At 46.6% G+C, this 14,003-nt stretch overlaps 1 protein-coding gene across 4 annotated transcripts in view; it reads left to right on the plus strand.

The window, feature by feature from the left end:
• Positions 1–14,003, plus strand: part of LOC118402044 (solute carrier family 12 member 7-like) — a 45,280-nt gene that overhangs the window by 13,221 nt on the left and 18,056 nt on the right. For 2 of the 4 annotated variants that reach the window (XM_035799889.2, XM_035799884.2), the window contains exons 2-3: positions 9,671–9,765; positions 9,976–10,107. In XM_035799889.2, the coding sequence (XP_035655782.1) occupies positions 9,671–9,765; positions 9,976–10,107 (227 nt within the window). Of the gene's footprint in view, positions 1–5,529; positions 5,823–9,670; positions 9,766–9,975; positions 10,108–14,003 lie in introns of those variants that run through there. The other 2 variants (XM_052476909.1, XM_052476908.1) reach the window with 2 other exon arrangements.

Consider the following 14,003-nt stretch of genomic DNA (forward strand, 5'->3'; position numbering starts at 1 on the left):
CGCCTAAACAGGGGGAGGAGTTACCTTCGGTAGAAGATGTGACAGTACCCTCCTGATGCATGGCTCCCGCAGCGCGCCGACGCCGGCCTCGAGGATGACACGGAGGACGAGGCGCAGGGCGATCCGGATGGAGGCGGTGAAACTCCCTTAGCATAGGTGGATCCAGTATGTCCTCCACCGGCACCCAGCATCTCTCCTTTGGACCGTACCCCTCCCAATCCACGAGTTACTGAAGGCCCCCCACCCGACGCCTCGAGTCCAGTATGGACCGAACTGCATACGCCGGCGCCCCCCCGACATCGGGGGGGGCGGAAGGATCTCCCATACCTCATCTTCTTGAAGCGGACCAGCCACCACCGGCCTGAGGAGAGACACATGAAACGAGGGGTTAATACGGTAATAAGGGGGAGCTGTAACCTATAACACACCTCGTTTATTCTCCTCAGGACTTTAAACGGCATTCTGACCCAGCTTCCGGCATGGCAGGCGGAGGGGCAGGTTTCGCCAGACCCGCCTCGCTGCGGTGGCGGTCAGCACTTGTCTTCTGCCACCCTTCACCCTGTTTAAGGTACCCGTGGGTGGCCTCCCAGGTCTCCCTTGAGCTTCTCACCCAATCATCCACCACAGGAGTTTCGGTTTGGCTCTGATGCCATGGTGCCAGAACCGGCTGATAGCCCAACACACATTCGTAGAAGAGTGGCGGAGTGAGTTCTGGGCCACCTCTGCCCAGTGGATGTACTCCCCTGTCCGGTCCTGGCAATACGACCGCAGAAACCTACCCACATCCTGGTTCACTCTCTCCACCCGCCCATTACTCTCAGGGTGAAAACCTGAGGTAAGGCTGACCGAGACCCCCAAACGTTCCGTGAATGCCTTCCACACTCTGGACGTGAACTGGGGACCCCGATCAGAAACAATGTCCTCAGGCACCCCGTAGTGCCGGAAGACGTGAGTAAACAGAGCTTCCGCCGTCTGTAGGGTCGTAGGGAGACCGGGCAAAGGGAGGAGATGACAAGACTTAGAAAACCAATCCACAACGACCAGGATCGTGGTGTTGCCCTGTGACGGTGGCAGATCGGTCAAGAAGTCAACCGACAGGTGTGACGAAGGCCGCTGTGGAACGGGAAGGGGTCATAACTTCCCTCTGGGCAGGTGCCTTGGAGCCTGGCACTGAGCACACACCGAGTAGGGGGCCACATAAACCCTCACGTCCTTGGCTAGGGTGGACCACCAGTACTTCCCACTAAGATATCACACCATCCTACCGATCCCCGGGTGACCAGAGGAGGGGGACGTGTGAGCCCACCAAATTAGCCTGTCTCTAACCTCCAGCGGAAAGTACACCCGTCCAGCTGGACACTGGTGGCGTAGGCTCAACACGCGATGCTCGCTCGATGTCTGCGTCCACCTCACAGGTGCCGCTAGACAAGAAGCTGGGAGGATGGGCACAGGATCCACTCCTCCGTATCATATAGTCGGGACAGTGCGTCTGCCCTAGTGTTCTGGGAGCCTGGTCTATGGGAGATGGTAAACCTAAATCGGGTGAAAAACATGGCCCACCTTGCCTGACGAGGGGTCAGTCTCCTTGCTACCCGAATGTACTCTAGATTACGATGGTCAGTCTAGATGAGAAAAGGGTGTTGAGCCCCCTCAAGCCAATGTCTCCACACCTTCAGGGCCCTGACAACAGCCAGCGGCTCCCGATCCCCCACGTCATAGTTTCGCTACGCCGGGCTGGGCTTCTGAGAAAAGAAAGCACATGGGCGGAGCTTCGGTGGCGTACCGGAGCACTGTGAGAGCACGGCTCCAACCCCAGCCTCGGATGCGTCCACCTCCACTATGAATGCAAAAGAGGGGTTCGGATGCGCCAGCACGGGAGCCGAGGTAAAAAGAGCCTTCAGGTGACCAAAAGCCCTGTCCGCCTCAGCCGACAACCCCAGATGCACCCCCCTTCAGCAGTGACGTAATGGGAGCAGCCATCTGCACAAAACCCAGGATAACCCTTCGGTAGTAATTGGCAAACCCTAAGAACCGCTGCACTTCCTTTACTGTGGTTGGAGTCGGCCAATTACGCATGGCTGCAATGCGGTCACACTCCATCACCAACCCCGATGTGGAAATGCGATACCCAAGGAAGGAGATGGCCTGTTGGAAGAACAAGCATTTCTCAGCCTTGATATACAGGTCATGCTCCAACAGTCGCCCAAGTACCCTGCGCACCAGAGACACATGCGCGTGTAGCGGAATAGACCAGAATATCATCGATGTAAACAACCACACCCTGCCCGTGCAGGTCCCGGAGAATCTCGTCTACAAAAGATTGGAAGACTGCTGGAGCACTCTTCAACCCGTACGATGACGAGGTACTCATAATGGCCAGATGTGGTACTAAACGCTGTCTTCCACTCATCTCTCTTCCAGATATGCACCAAGTTATATGCACTCCTGAGATTCAGTTTTGTGAAAAAACGTGCTCCGTGAAATGACTCAATCACCGTGGCAATGAGAGGTAGCGGGTAACTATACCCCACCATGATGGATTTTAGACCTCTATAGTCAATGCAGGGACGCAGCCCTCCCTCCTTTTTCTTCACAAAAAATAAACTCGAGGATGCAGGTGAGATGGAGGGCCGAATGTACCCCTGCCCCAGAGATTCAGATATGTATGTCTCCATAGCCACCGTCTCATCCTGTGACAGGGGATACACGTGATTCCTGGTAAGTGTAGCGCCTACCAGGAGATTTATCGCACAATTCCCTCGTCGAGGAGTTTGTAATTGGGTCGCCCTCTTTTTACAGAATGCGGTAGCCAAATCAGCATATTCTGAGGGAATGCGCACAGTGGAGACTTGGTCTGGACTCGCCACCGTCGTAGCACCGATGGAAACTCCTACATACCTGCCTGAGCACTCCTCTGACCACCCCTTTAGAGCCCTCTGTTGCCACTAAATCCTGGGGTTGTGACTGGCAGACCAGGGGATCCCCAGCACCACCGGAAATGCAGGAGAATCAATGAGGAAGAGACTAATTCTCTCCTCATGACCCTCCTGTGTGACCATGACCAGTGGAGCCGTAGCCTCCCTGACTAGCCCTAAACCACGGTCAATAAAATTCCCTGCCTCGCTTGAATCTACTAGCGCCTTATGCTGGGAAAGAGGGGAAAATTCAGGAAAACCAATCAATACATACATGTGACCAACAGGGGGCTCTGGGTGAGCTTGGTGCCGACTCACCTGAGGTGTCCGAGCAGTACTCGGCCTGGCATCTCGACTCCCTGAAGGGCCCCCCCAGCACCGGTCAGCAGTGTGCCCTCTGTGACCACAGCTGGCACAGGAAAGGCCACCTCCTCCGGTCGCCCTCGCTGCAGCACCTCCTAGCTCCATGGGCGTTGGAGTGGAGGAACTGGGGGATGGAACTAATAGAACTCGATCTGGACGTCCGCGGGCCGCCAGCAAGTTGTCCAACCGAATGGACATGTCAATCAGCTGGTCCAAGGAGAGGGAGGTGTCTCTACAGGCCAGCTCCCTACGGACGTCCTCATGCAAACTGCACCTATAGTGATCAATCAAGGCCCTGTCGTTCCATCCCAGGCCAGGCCAAGGTCCGGAACTCTAGAGCAAAGTCCTGAGCACTCCTCTTCTCCTGCCTCAGATGGAACAGCCGTTCATCCATTGCGGTCCCCAGCCGGTGTAACACTGCTGTGTGGTGTTGAACGTGCTCCTCCATGGACCCTGGGAGTGCGTCCGCTCCTGCTGACTCCATATCTGGTGCGGGATTCTGTGGTGATGTGTGTCTCAGTGAGAGGTGTAGGAGTCAGGCGCAGGAGAGCAGGTATGTCTGAGAAGCGTAACTTAATAATATAGTCCACCAATACAAAATGGTACAGACAAAAATCCCAAAACTATGCTCCACATACTCAGAAACTCGTGCAACCGCATGGAGGAACAAAACACAGTACCGACACTAAATACACGTGTGTAACTGTGAAAACATTCAAATACGAACGAGCAACAATAACCACAAGTCTAATCCCGCACAAACTAAGGCAGGCAACAGGTTACCCTTATACAACACAGAATTAAACACAAATGAAACCAGGTGTGAAAGGATCACAGACAAAACAAACAGAAAAGGAAAAAGGGATTGGTGGCTTCTAGTAAACCGGCGACGCCGAGCGCCGCCTGAACAGGGGGAGGAGTTACCTTCGGTAGAAGTTGTGACAGTACCCCCCTGATGCGTGGCTCCCGCAGCGTGCCGACGCCGGCCTCGAGGACGACCCGGAGGACAGTAGTCGTGACAGTAGTCCTTGTTTAACTTTACAATCATTGGTTTTGTTGTGGCAGTCTCAGCGTCATTCCGTTACTGTGGAATTGCCCTTGCTAATGAAAGTGTGTCTGATCAAGTTACTGTAGCTGCAAAGAGTGTCAATAAGCTTTAATTCTGAACGCTTGAATCAGAGCTCTTGTGAAACGGGGACCTCTTTTGGCAATGCTTTTCATAGCGTGGAGTGTGGGATAGAGCTTTTCATTGAAACATAAGTAGTACCTCATCTATTCGTGTGCTGTGTCATTTGAAATATGGCATCAGATGTGCTAGTCATCACCACAGCAGACCTTTCAATGTCACTGTCAGACGCCCTTTCAGGTCCATGTTATTTATATGCCAGACAACAACTCAGCAGTCTATTGACTTTGGTGTGGCTTGCACTTTTCACTTCCCAGAGGATCGGGTATACATGGATGGAGTATTTCTTCACGTCCTCTGTCTCAGCTACTCCATAATGATTTCCATTTGAGCTGTTAAATGTAAAAAGTACAGAAGACTCGGATTATGTTTGAGGATTTTTGCAGCCTGTATGCTGTTTACACCCGTTTTATGCTAAGCTAATAGCTGAGTGGAATAAATGTGTCAAATCAAATTGTATTTGTCACAATCACGTGTTTAGCAGATGTTATTGCAGATGTAGCGAAATTGTGTCTCTAGCTCTAACAGTGCAGTAATATCTAACATCAATATCTAACAATTTCACAACAATACACACATCTAAAGTAAAGGAATGGAATGAAGGATATTTTAATATTGAGCGAGCAATGTCAGAGCGGCATAGACTAAGATACAGTAGTCTTGTGGATGATAGCTGGGTGAACAGGCCTTGGCTCACATGGTTGTTGTCCTTGATGATCTTTTTGGCCTTCCTGTGACATTGGGGGCTGTAGGTGTCCTGGCGGGCAGGTAGTGTGCCCCCGGTGATGCATTGGGCAGACCACACCACCCTCTGGAGAGCCCTGCGCTTGCGGGTGGTGCAGTTGCCATACCAAGCGGTGATTCTCAATTGTGCGTGTATGCGCGCGTGTGTGTGTGTATGCGCGCGCGTGTGTAGGGTCATGGTCTGTAAGCTCATTGAGCTGTGTTTCAGGGCACAGAATTAAAGTAGCTAAAGCTGCACCCTCCCCCTCCCTTCCCCTCTCTACCCCTCCCTCCAGTGAGTGGATGAGGGGTCAGGAGCGCACGGGCTGATGCTGCTCCACTGCCTCCAGACAGGACAAAGAAAGGATGTCCACAACTCTGGAGCAGCTGATTCCCAGGGCACCAAAGACACGTTAATCAAATCTGCTACAGAAAGCTACCTAGCGCAGAACAGACAGACAGTCATAGAGAACTGTGTTACACAGATTCAAGTCAACCCAGTTGAAGGGGGGCTAGGCAGAGCAGACTGAGGTCTGTAACTACTGAGGTTTCCAGTAGCATACTGGAAGAGTGTTGTGGACCACAGCTGCACCTCCCCCCTGGTATGGAGCGTGGGGAGGGTTCACGACGATCAGGTGAGCTCATCTGTGTGATAAACCCTATGAAATAATCATGCTAGACATATTTGCATATTCACAATCTGGTCTGTAGTAAGAATTTTGCTCATGACCACAGCTGTTTGTCTTGTTGTGGAAGCTTTGGTTAAGCCATCATCATGTATGTGTTTGTTAGGTCTGTCCTTGTGTATTGTACTGTAGTTGTTAGTCTGTGATACGAATATCTGCGTTTGCATTAGTGCTGGGGGGACCGAGGGTTAAATATAGGGATTTGATATCTCTCTCTGTCTCTGTGTCTGTGCGTCTTACCTTCAGGCTCAGGTGTGCTAGGCTAGGCAGCTTATGAATCTGCCACTGTGGAGGCTTAACGAGTTATAAACAGCTCTCATTGTCATTTATTATCATAGAGGCCGCACCACTTCACACTACCTGATGAGATTGTGTCGTTGTGTGGACAGATTTTTCAACATTTGGGTGGCTTTAAATAGTGAAAATGTCTGTTAAATCAGCCAAATGGTTAATATTTGAGCGAGAGAGATTTAGTCTACATTGGAGTTAAATTAAGATATTCCTAGTGTTTGAGATTCTTACCTTGAAGTTATTCACTTACGCCAACGGCAAAATGTGTTATTATCATACAATTTGGCAAGTACTTCTACTGTATGTTCAACTCTGTTCATCTCTGTCAACAGAACAAACATACTGTAATTCAATAGGATTATATCCCAGAAATAATGCATAAACCTGAACCTGTCCACCTCCCTAGATTGACACAGTGTCAGCTCCCCTTTGTCTAATTTAATGATGTAGCCTGATATAACTGGTACCTGTGCCTTCCCTGTGTCTGGAATGAACAGAGCAGATGGAATGGATGGTTCTACCAATGCCCTCGTCTTATCTTCGGAAGACTGGCTTGCTTTCCTCAGCCTACTGTAAAATGTCCTGGCTGTCTGTCAATTGTATTTAGTGTGCTAGTTTTGGTTTGCCAAACTCATGTCATTAGAAACAGCGACTGTGGAAAGAGACTACCCACTGGAAACAAACTGTTTGAATCAACATTGTTTCAACGTAATTTGTCAACGAATTGTGATGTGGAATCTCTACCTGGAAAAAATATATTGGATTCAAAACAGGATCATGTCATCATTGTAACCAATCTTTAGCATAGACAAACCTTGTAAAATATGTTGAATTTTAACCTTTGAAACAATGTCAGATCTTCAACATTATATCCACTATATGTATATCATCACTTTTGCTATACAGTAAATAGCCTAATAACTTGTCGTCACGTTAACAAATTATGTTGGATTCACGTCCCCAACTAAACCCAAAATAAAAATTAAAGAATAGGATTAAGCCATTGGCTCAGATTAAATTATCCAAGCATTATACATGGTATGACCAAAAGTATGTGGACAACATCTAATTCCAACATCATGGGCATTAATATGTAATTGGTTTCCCCTTTGCTTCTATAACAGCCTCCACTGTTCTGAGAAGGCTTTCCACTCGATGATGGAACATTGGAAAGGGCCTTCCCCAAACTGTTACAACAAAGTTGGAAGAACATAATCATCTAGAATGTCATTGTATGCTGCAGTATTAACATTTCCCTTCCCTGGAACTAAGGGCCCTAGCCTGAATCATAAAAACAGCCCCAGACCATTATTCCTCCTCCACACAACTTTACAGTTGGAATAATGCATTCAGGCAGGTAGCGTTTTCCTGGCATCCGCCAAACCCAAATTCGTCCGTCGGACTGCCAGATGGTGAAGCGTGATTCATCACTCCAGAGAACGCGTTTCCTCTGCTCCAGAGTCCTATGGCAAGGAGCTTTACACCACTCCAGCCGACGCTTGACATTGCGCATGGTGATCTTAGGCTGCTCAGCCATGGAAACCCATTTCATGAAGCTCCTGACGATCAGTTATTGCGCTGACTCCTAGTGAGTGTTGCTACCGAGGACAGATTATTTTTATGCTCTTCAGCACTCGGCTGTCCTGTTTTATGAGCTTGTGTGGATGACCACTTTGCGGCCGAGCCTTTGTTGCTCCTAGATATTTCCACTTCACAATAGCAGCACTTACAGTTGACCGCGGCAGCTCTAGCAGGGCCGAAGTTTGACAAACTGACTTGGAAAGGTGGTATCCTATGACGGTGCCACGTTGAAAGTCATGGAGTTCTTCGGTAAGGCGGTTCTACTGCCAATGTTTCACTATGAAGACTGCATGGCTGTGTGCTCGATTTTATACACGAGTCAGCAATGGATGTGGCTGAAATAGCCGAATCCACTAATTTGAAGGGTTGCCTACTGTAACTATAAATGTCTTCTTATGCAATCATAGAAACCGTGCATGTCTGTGGAGATCTTCACAATTGCTATAATAATCTGTGCAGAATCTTGAACAGCATTGATCACTTGCACTATGTCATTTTTATATAATCTCAACTGCAATCCAGGTCATTTGGTTGTTGTAACGTATACGCTTGGAGTCAGGAAGAAACTGCCGAAGGTGAGTTTAATGATGAGAGATAAACAAAACAGGAGACTCATACTGACCAAAACCAACACGGCCTGATGACTGAGGCTACTGAGGGTTAACTAAAGGGAGAGTCAAGGTGATGAGATCCAGGTGTTCATAACGATGGGGAGCAGGTGTGCTTAATGATGGTTGCCAGGTGTGCGTTATGATAGTTGCCAGGACTGGTGGTTAGTAGACTGGCGACGTCTAGCGCTGGAGCAGGAGCAGGAGTAGGCGTGACAGTTGTGCTATTAGCTGAAGCACAGTGATAACACATTAAATCAGGGTTTCTCAAGCTCAGTCTGTGGGGCCCCAAGGGGTGGACGTTTTGGTTTTTGCCCTAGCACTACACAGCTGATTCAAATAATCAACTAATCATCAAGCTTTGAATCAGCTGTGTAGTGTTAGGGCAAAAACAAATATGTGCACCCCTTGGGGTTTGGGAAACGCTGCATTTAAGTTGCTGTATAAATATCTGAAATTGTATTCCCATTTGAACTTTACTGTGTTTTTAAATGGTTGAAAGCACAGTGATAACACTGTCTTTTTGAGTGGATGAATAAAGGTTGCAATCTCATTGATCAACTTCTCAATCAAATATTACCCAATTACCATGTTGGATTTACGTGGTGTGTCCAATGTGTACTGTAGGGCAAACTTAATATGTATTGCAAAGAAATCCGATGCATGAGAAATTGTGCACTTTTCATTGAAACCCTCTTGGGAAGTAACGTCCCATCTCATTTACAAGGAAGTCTCTGTAATGGAAATGGTTGATCTGTTGTGATGATTAATAGCAGATTGGCGAAACTCCTTTTATGGAACTCTGTCTGCTGTTATAGGCCTGAACACTACACTTCATAATGAGATGACAACATCGAAATGTTCCTTATCGCTGCATCTCACCTCTTATTTTACACCAGGTGGAGAGCAATCATGGGAAAATAACATTGTATTACAGTATCACAAAAAGAGAAAGTTCAGGGTAGTTTGTCCTTGTTCATCATACTGTACAGGAGATCTACAGTGTCATTCTCATTGACCAGTGTCACTAGCAGCCTCATCAGATGCACACGATCGCATTGATTTCTCTCGTCACAGCATAACCCCATAGGACATTACTACGGAAATGACAATCAACATGACTTTGTCTGGACTTTAGAGGTTTTCTTTATCGATTGCAGAGGAAAGTGGTGTTTGTGTTGTTTCATAAGAAATGTAGTTAAAAAAAAAAGCAATATTTTGGTACCACGTAATCAATAAGATACCATGAAATCAATAGTGATTGGACAGACAAATATAGTAGAGGTGTTTTCTTTCTCCTTTTCTGTTGTCTCCCAGGAGATGTCACTCCCAGAGAGAGCAGCCCTTTCATCAACAACACTGACCAAGACCAAGAAAACTACTACGATGGCAAAAACATGGCTCTCTTTGAGGTAATCCACATGTCAAGGCTTTTGATATCATAATGTAATTCATTACCACATAGGTTTTATGCCACTTTAATGTAAAGTGAGAGCTATGTGCTTACATGGATTATATTGCACATATCATCCAAATCCATTTGATGCTTTTGTTTGTTCTGTACTTGGATGTCTTCAATGCCACGACGTCCCGATTCAATGTTGTTGTATCCTTATTGACAGGAAGAGATTGAGAGCAACCCCATGGTGTCCTCCCTCCTCAACAAGCTGGCTAACTACACCAACCTCACCCAGGGGGTCACTGAGCATGAGGAGTATGAAGATGAGGAGGGGGTTACAAAGATTAGAGTCAAGGTACGGACCACATTACCATTGTGCATTATTAAGAATTTCTCCTGTTGGGTACTTTGTGGGAGACCTCGCTAAAGAGGTACAGTAGTACACAGACATTGTATTAACTGTCAATCCACTTGACAAGGACGTTGTTGTTGGATCACAATAACATCTATATTATTGTGCAAACCAACATGAGTTGACTAGGCTAGTGTGGTAGCTATGCAACAGCACTTCTGAGAGCAGAGCGCGTGTGAGAATATAAAGCAGCATTCTTCTGACCAACCAACCAAAGAAATACTCCTACTGTTGCTATTCAGCGTCACAGCACCAACACGAGGCCTCAGAAACTAACCATGCCTCTGTCCCCTGACAATTACCCCAATACCTCTCCCTGCTGGAGATCTGATTGGCTCAGGGGGGGGAGGTTGTGGAGACAGAGTGGATAGTGAGGATGCCACTCCAGGTTGTGAACGGTCTATGAACAAGGGCCACATTGACCCTGGTAAAAAGGCGTATAGGAGAACCAACAGCAGTATTGAGAGAGGGCTGTGTTGTGTTATGGGATATATGGTATGTACTGTATTCATGCAGTGTCTTTGTGTGCGAGTGGGGGGGGGGGGCTGTCGGTGTGTGTGTGTGTGTGTGTGTGTGTGTGTGTGTGTGTGTGTGTGTGTGTGTGTGTGTGTGTGTGTGTGTGATGGGGAGGGGGTTCTCTGATCTTGAAAGAGTGGGGGCCGTTGCACCTTTGGTGTATAACAGGGGGTGCTTATGTCATCAGGCGGTGGATGACACATTAGAGTTGTTCATTTATCCTGTGGTGATTGGGGCATGGATTGTATGGCTGTAATGAAGTTCAGCAGATCATTGTGAAGGTAGCCTGTTACTGTACACTGTGTAGCATTATGTTTGACTGTTATATTTGGCTATTCATGCTTTCCAAACTGTACAAGCACACAGAGCAAATATAGTATAATTTCACTGAATAGTTCTGTTGTTTATTTCTCTGGAGAACTGCAAAGGACTTCAAATACTTTACTGTTATGACATATGAGCATGAGTTGGGCATGTGGAAAATAGGCTGGGCACTGTGGAAGGATTCTCTACTGATGCTTTGTTACTGACGTCTTGTTACTGATGTCTTGTTTCTGATGTTTTTTTACTGACGTCTTGTTACTGACGTCTTGTTACTGACGTCTTGTTACTGACGTCTTGTTACTGACGTCTTGTTACTGACGTCTTGTTTCTGATGTTTTTTTACTGACGTCTTGTTACTGACGTCTTGTTACTGACGTCTTGTTACTGACGTCTTGTTACTGACGTCTTGTTACTGACGTCTTGTTTCTGATGTTTTTTACTGACGTCTTGTTACTGACGTCTTGTTACTGACGTCTTGTTACTGACGTCTTGTTACTGACGTCTTGTTACTGACGTCTTGTTACTGACGTCTTGTTACTGACGTCTTGTTACTGACGTCTTGTTACTGACGTCTTGTTACTGACGTCTTGTTACTGACGTCTTGTTACTGACGTCTTGTTACTGATGTTTTTTTACTGACGTCTTGTTACTGATGTTTTTTACTGACGTCTTGTTACTGACGTCTTGTTACTGACGTCTTGTTACTGACGTCTTGTTACTGACGTCTTGTTACTGACGTCTTGTTACTGACGTCTTGTTACTGACGTCTTGTTACTGATGTTTTTTTACTGACGTCTTGTTACTGATGTTTTTTTACTGACGTCTTGTTACTGACGTCTTGTTACTGACGTCTTGTTACTGACGTCTTGTTACTGACGTCTTGTTACTGACGTCTTGTTACTGACGTCTTGTTACTGACGTCTTGTTACTGACGTCTTGTTACTGATGTTTTTTTACTGACGTCTTGTTACTGACGTCTTGTTACTGACGTCTTGTTTCTGACGATTTATTACTGATGTTTTGTTATTGATGTTTTGTTCGAAGGACATTGCGATGTCTTTTAGCATTACATCTGACTACTCATTGTCTGAAAAGCCAATGCAAACTGTATCCTAATGCCACTCTCTCCCTAGACCCCCATAAATTTACGTTCTAAATTCTAAACTATGACACACGTTTATACTGCAAACAATTTATCAGTTGTGTTTCCATAATTTTATCAGACAATATTTGCCAAACTTCATTTGGAAACACAGGAGGATGAATGTGGGATGGAACAGGCTAAACCAAAACAACTTATGTGATGGAATTGTTTCAGGAGGATTGGGGTGATATGGTTGGCATGTGACAGTGTTGAGTATGTGTAGAGAGAGTAATGAGAGTTTTATGAGAGTAACCCTGCTAAATTATGTTTTTAGTCGTGAGAAAATATTTGTAATCGTGTCGCTACAGGGCACAGTTAAGCAGCTGACTTCAGACCATTGACTTCACAATTGTTTTTTATGCTGCCAGTGACCGGATTTTGACTGACATGGTTTTGATGGTTGCTAATGAGCCAATTGTAAAATAAACATTTTCTAAATAGTGTACGGCTCTGATAATAGTCTGTCAGCGCAAGTCTTTTTGCCCACAATACAATTGAAGACCAAAAATGATCTCAGTATTTATTGTGGCTGATTTGATTTGATTTATTAGGATCCCCACTAGCTAGACTTACTGGGGTCTGACACATTACATGAGAGACATTACAGGCAAAATACTTTAGAATTTACATACATTTAAAAACATTAACATGTATTGTGTGTGCATCAGTTACACATACATGTCAGTACATACAGTATACTGTATATATAAAAATATGTGAACACCCCTTCAAATTAGCAGATTCCGTTATTTCAGTCACATCCGTTGCTGACACGTTTATAAAATCGAGCACACAGCCATGCAATCTTCATAGCGAAACATTGGCAGTAGAACGGACTTACCGAAGAGCTCAGTGACTTTCAACATGGCACTGTCATAGGATGCCACCTTTCCAACAATTCAGCTTCTCAAATATTTGCCCTGCTAGAGCTACCACGGTCAACTGTAAGTGCTGTTATTGTGAAGTGGAAACGTCTAGGAGCAATAACCTCTCAGCCGCCGAAGTGGTCGGCCACACAAGCTCACAGAACGGGACCGCCGATTGCTGAACTGGTCATCGGGAGCTTCATGGAATGGGTTTCCATAGCAGAGTAGCCTCAGATCGCAATGCCAAGCATCGGTTGGAGTGGTGTAAAGCTCTCCGCCATTGGACTCTGGAGCAGTGGAAACACGTTCTCTGGAGTGATGAATCACGCTTCACCATCTAGTTGTGCAACTGACAAATCGGGGTTTGGAGGATGCAAGGAGAACGCTACTTGCCCCAATGAATAGTGCCAACTGTAAAGTTTGGTGGGGGAGGATTCCTTGCTTCCAACTTTGTGGCAATAGTTTGGGGAAGGCCCTTTCCTGTTTCAGTATGACAATGTCCCCTTGCACAAAGCGAGGTCCATACAGAAATAGTTTGTCGAGATCGGAGTGGAAGAACTTGACTGGCCTGCGCAGAACCCTGACCTCAACCCCATCGAGCACTTTTGGGATGAATTGGAACGCCGATTGCGAGCCAGGCCTAATCGCCCAACATCAGTGCCCGACCTCCCTAATGCTCTTGTGGCTGAATGGAGGCAAGTCCACACAGCAATGTTCCAGCATCTAGTGGAAAGCCTTCACAGAAGCTCTATTGGCAGCAAAGTGGGGACCAACTCCACATCAATGCCCATGATTTTGGAATGAGATGTTTGCAGGTGTCCACATACTTTTGGTCATGTAGTGTACACACAACAAGTAGGTCACATGGGTGAGTGGTGTTGTGCCGTGAGGTGTTGCTTTATTTGTTTTTTGAAACCAGGCTTGCTGTTCACTTGCACTATATAAGATGGAAGGGAATTTCATGGACTAAGTGTGTGTCAGTGCTGTGT

Source organism: Oncorhynchus keta, chromosome 23 (genome assembly GCF_023373465.1).
Source record: "Oncorhynchus keta strain PuntledgeMale-10-30-2019 chromosome 23, Oket_V2, whole genome shotgun sequence".
In the NCBI taxonomy this organism is placed as follows: domain Eukaryota; kingdom Metazoa; phylum Chordata; class Actinopteri; order Salmoniformes; family Salmonidae; genus Oncorhynchus; species Oncorhynchus keta.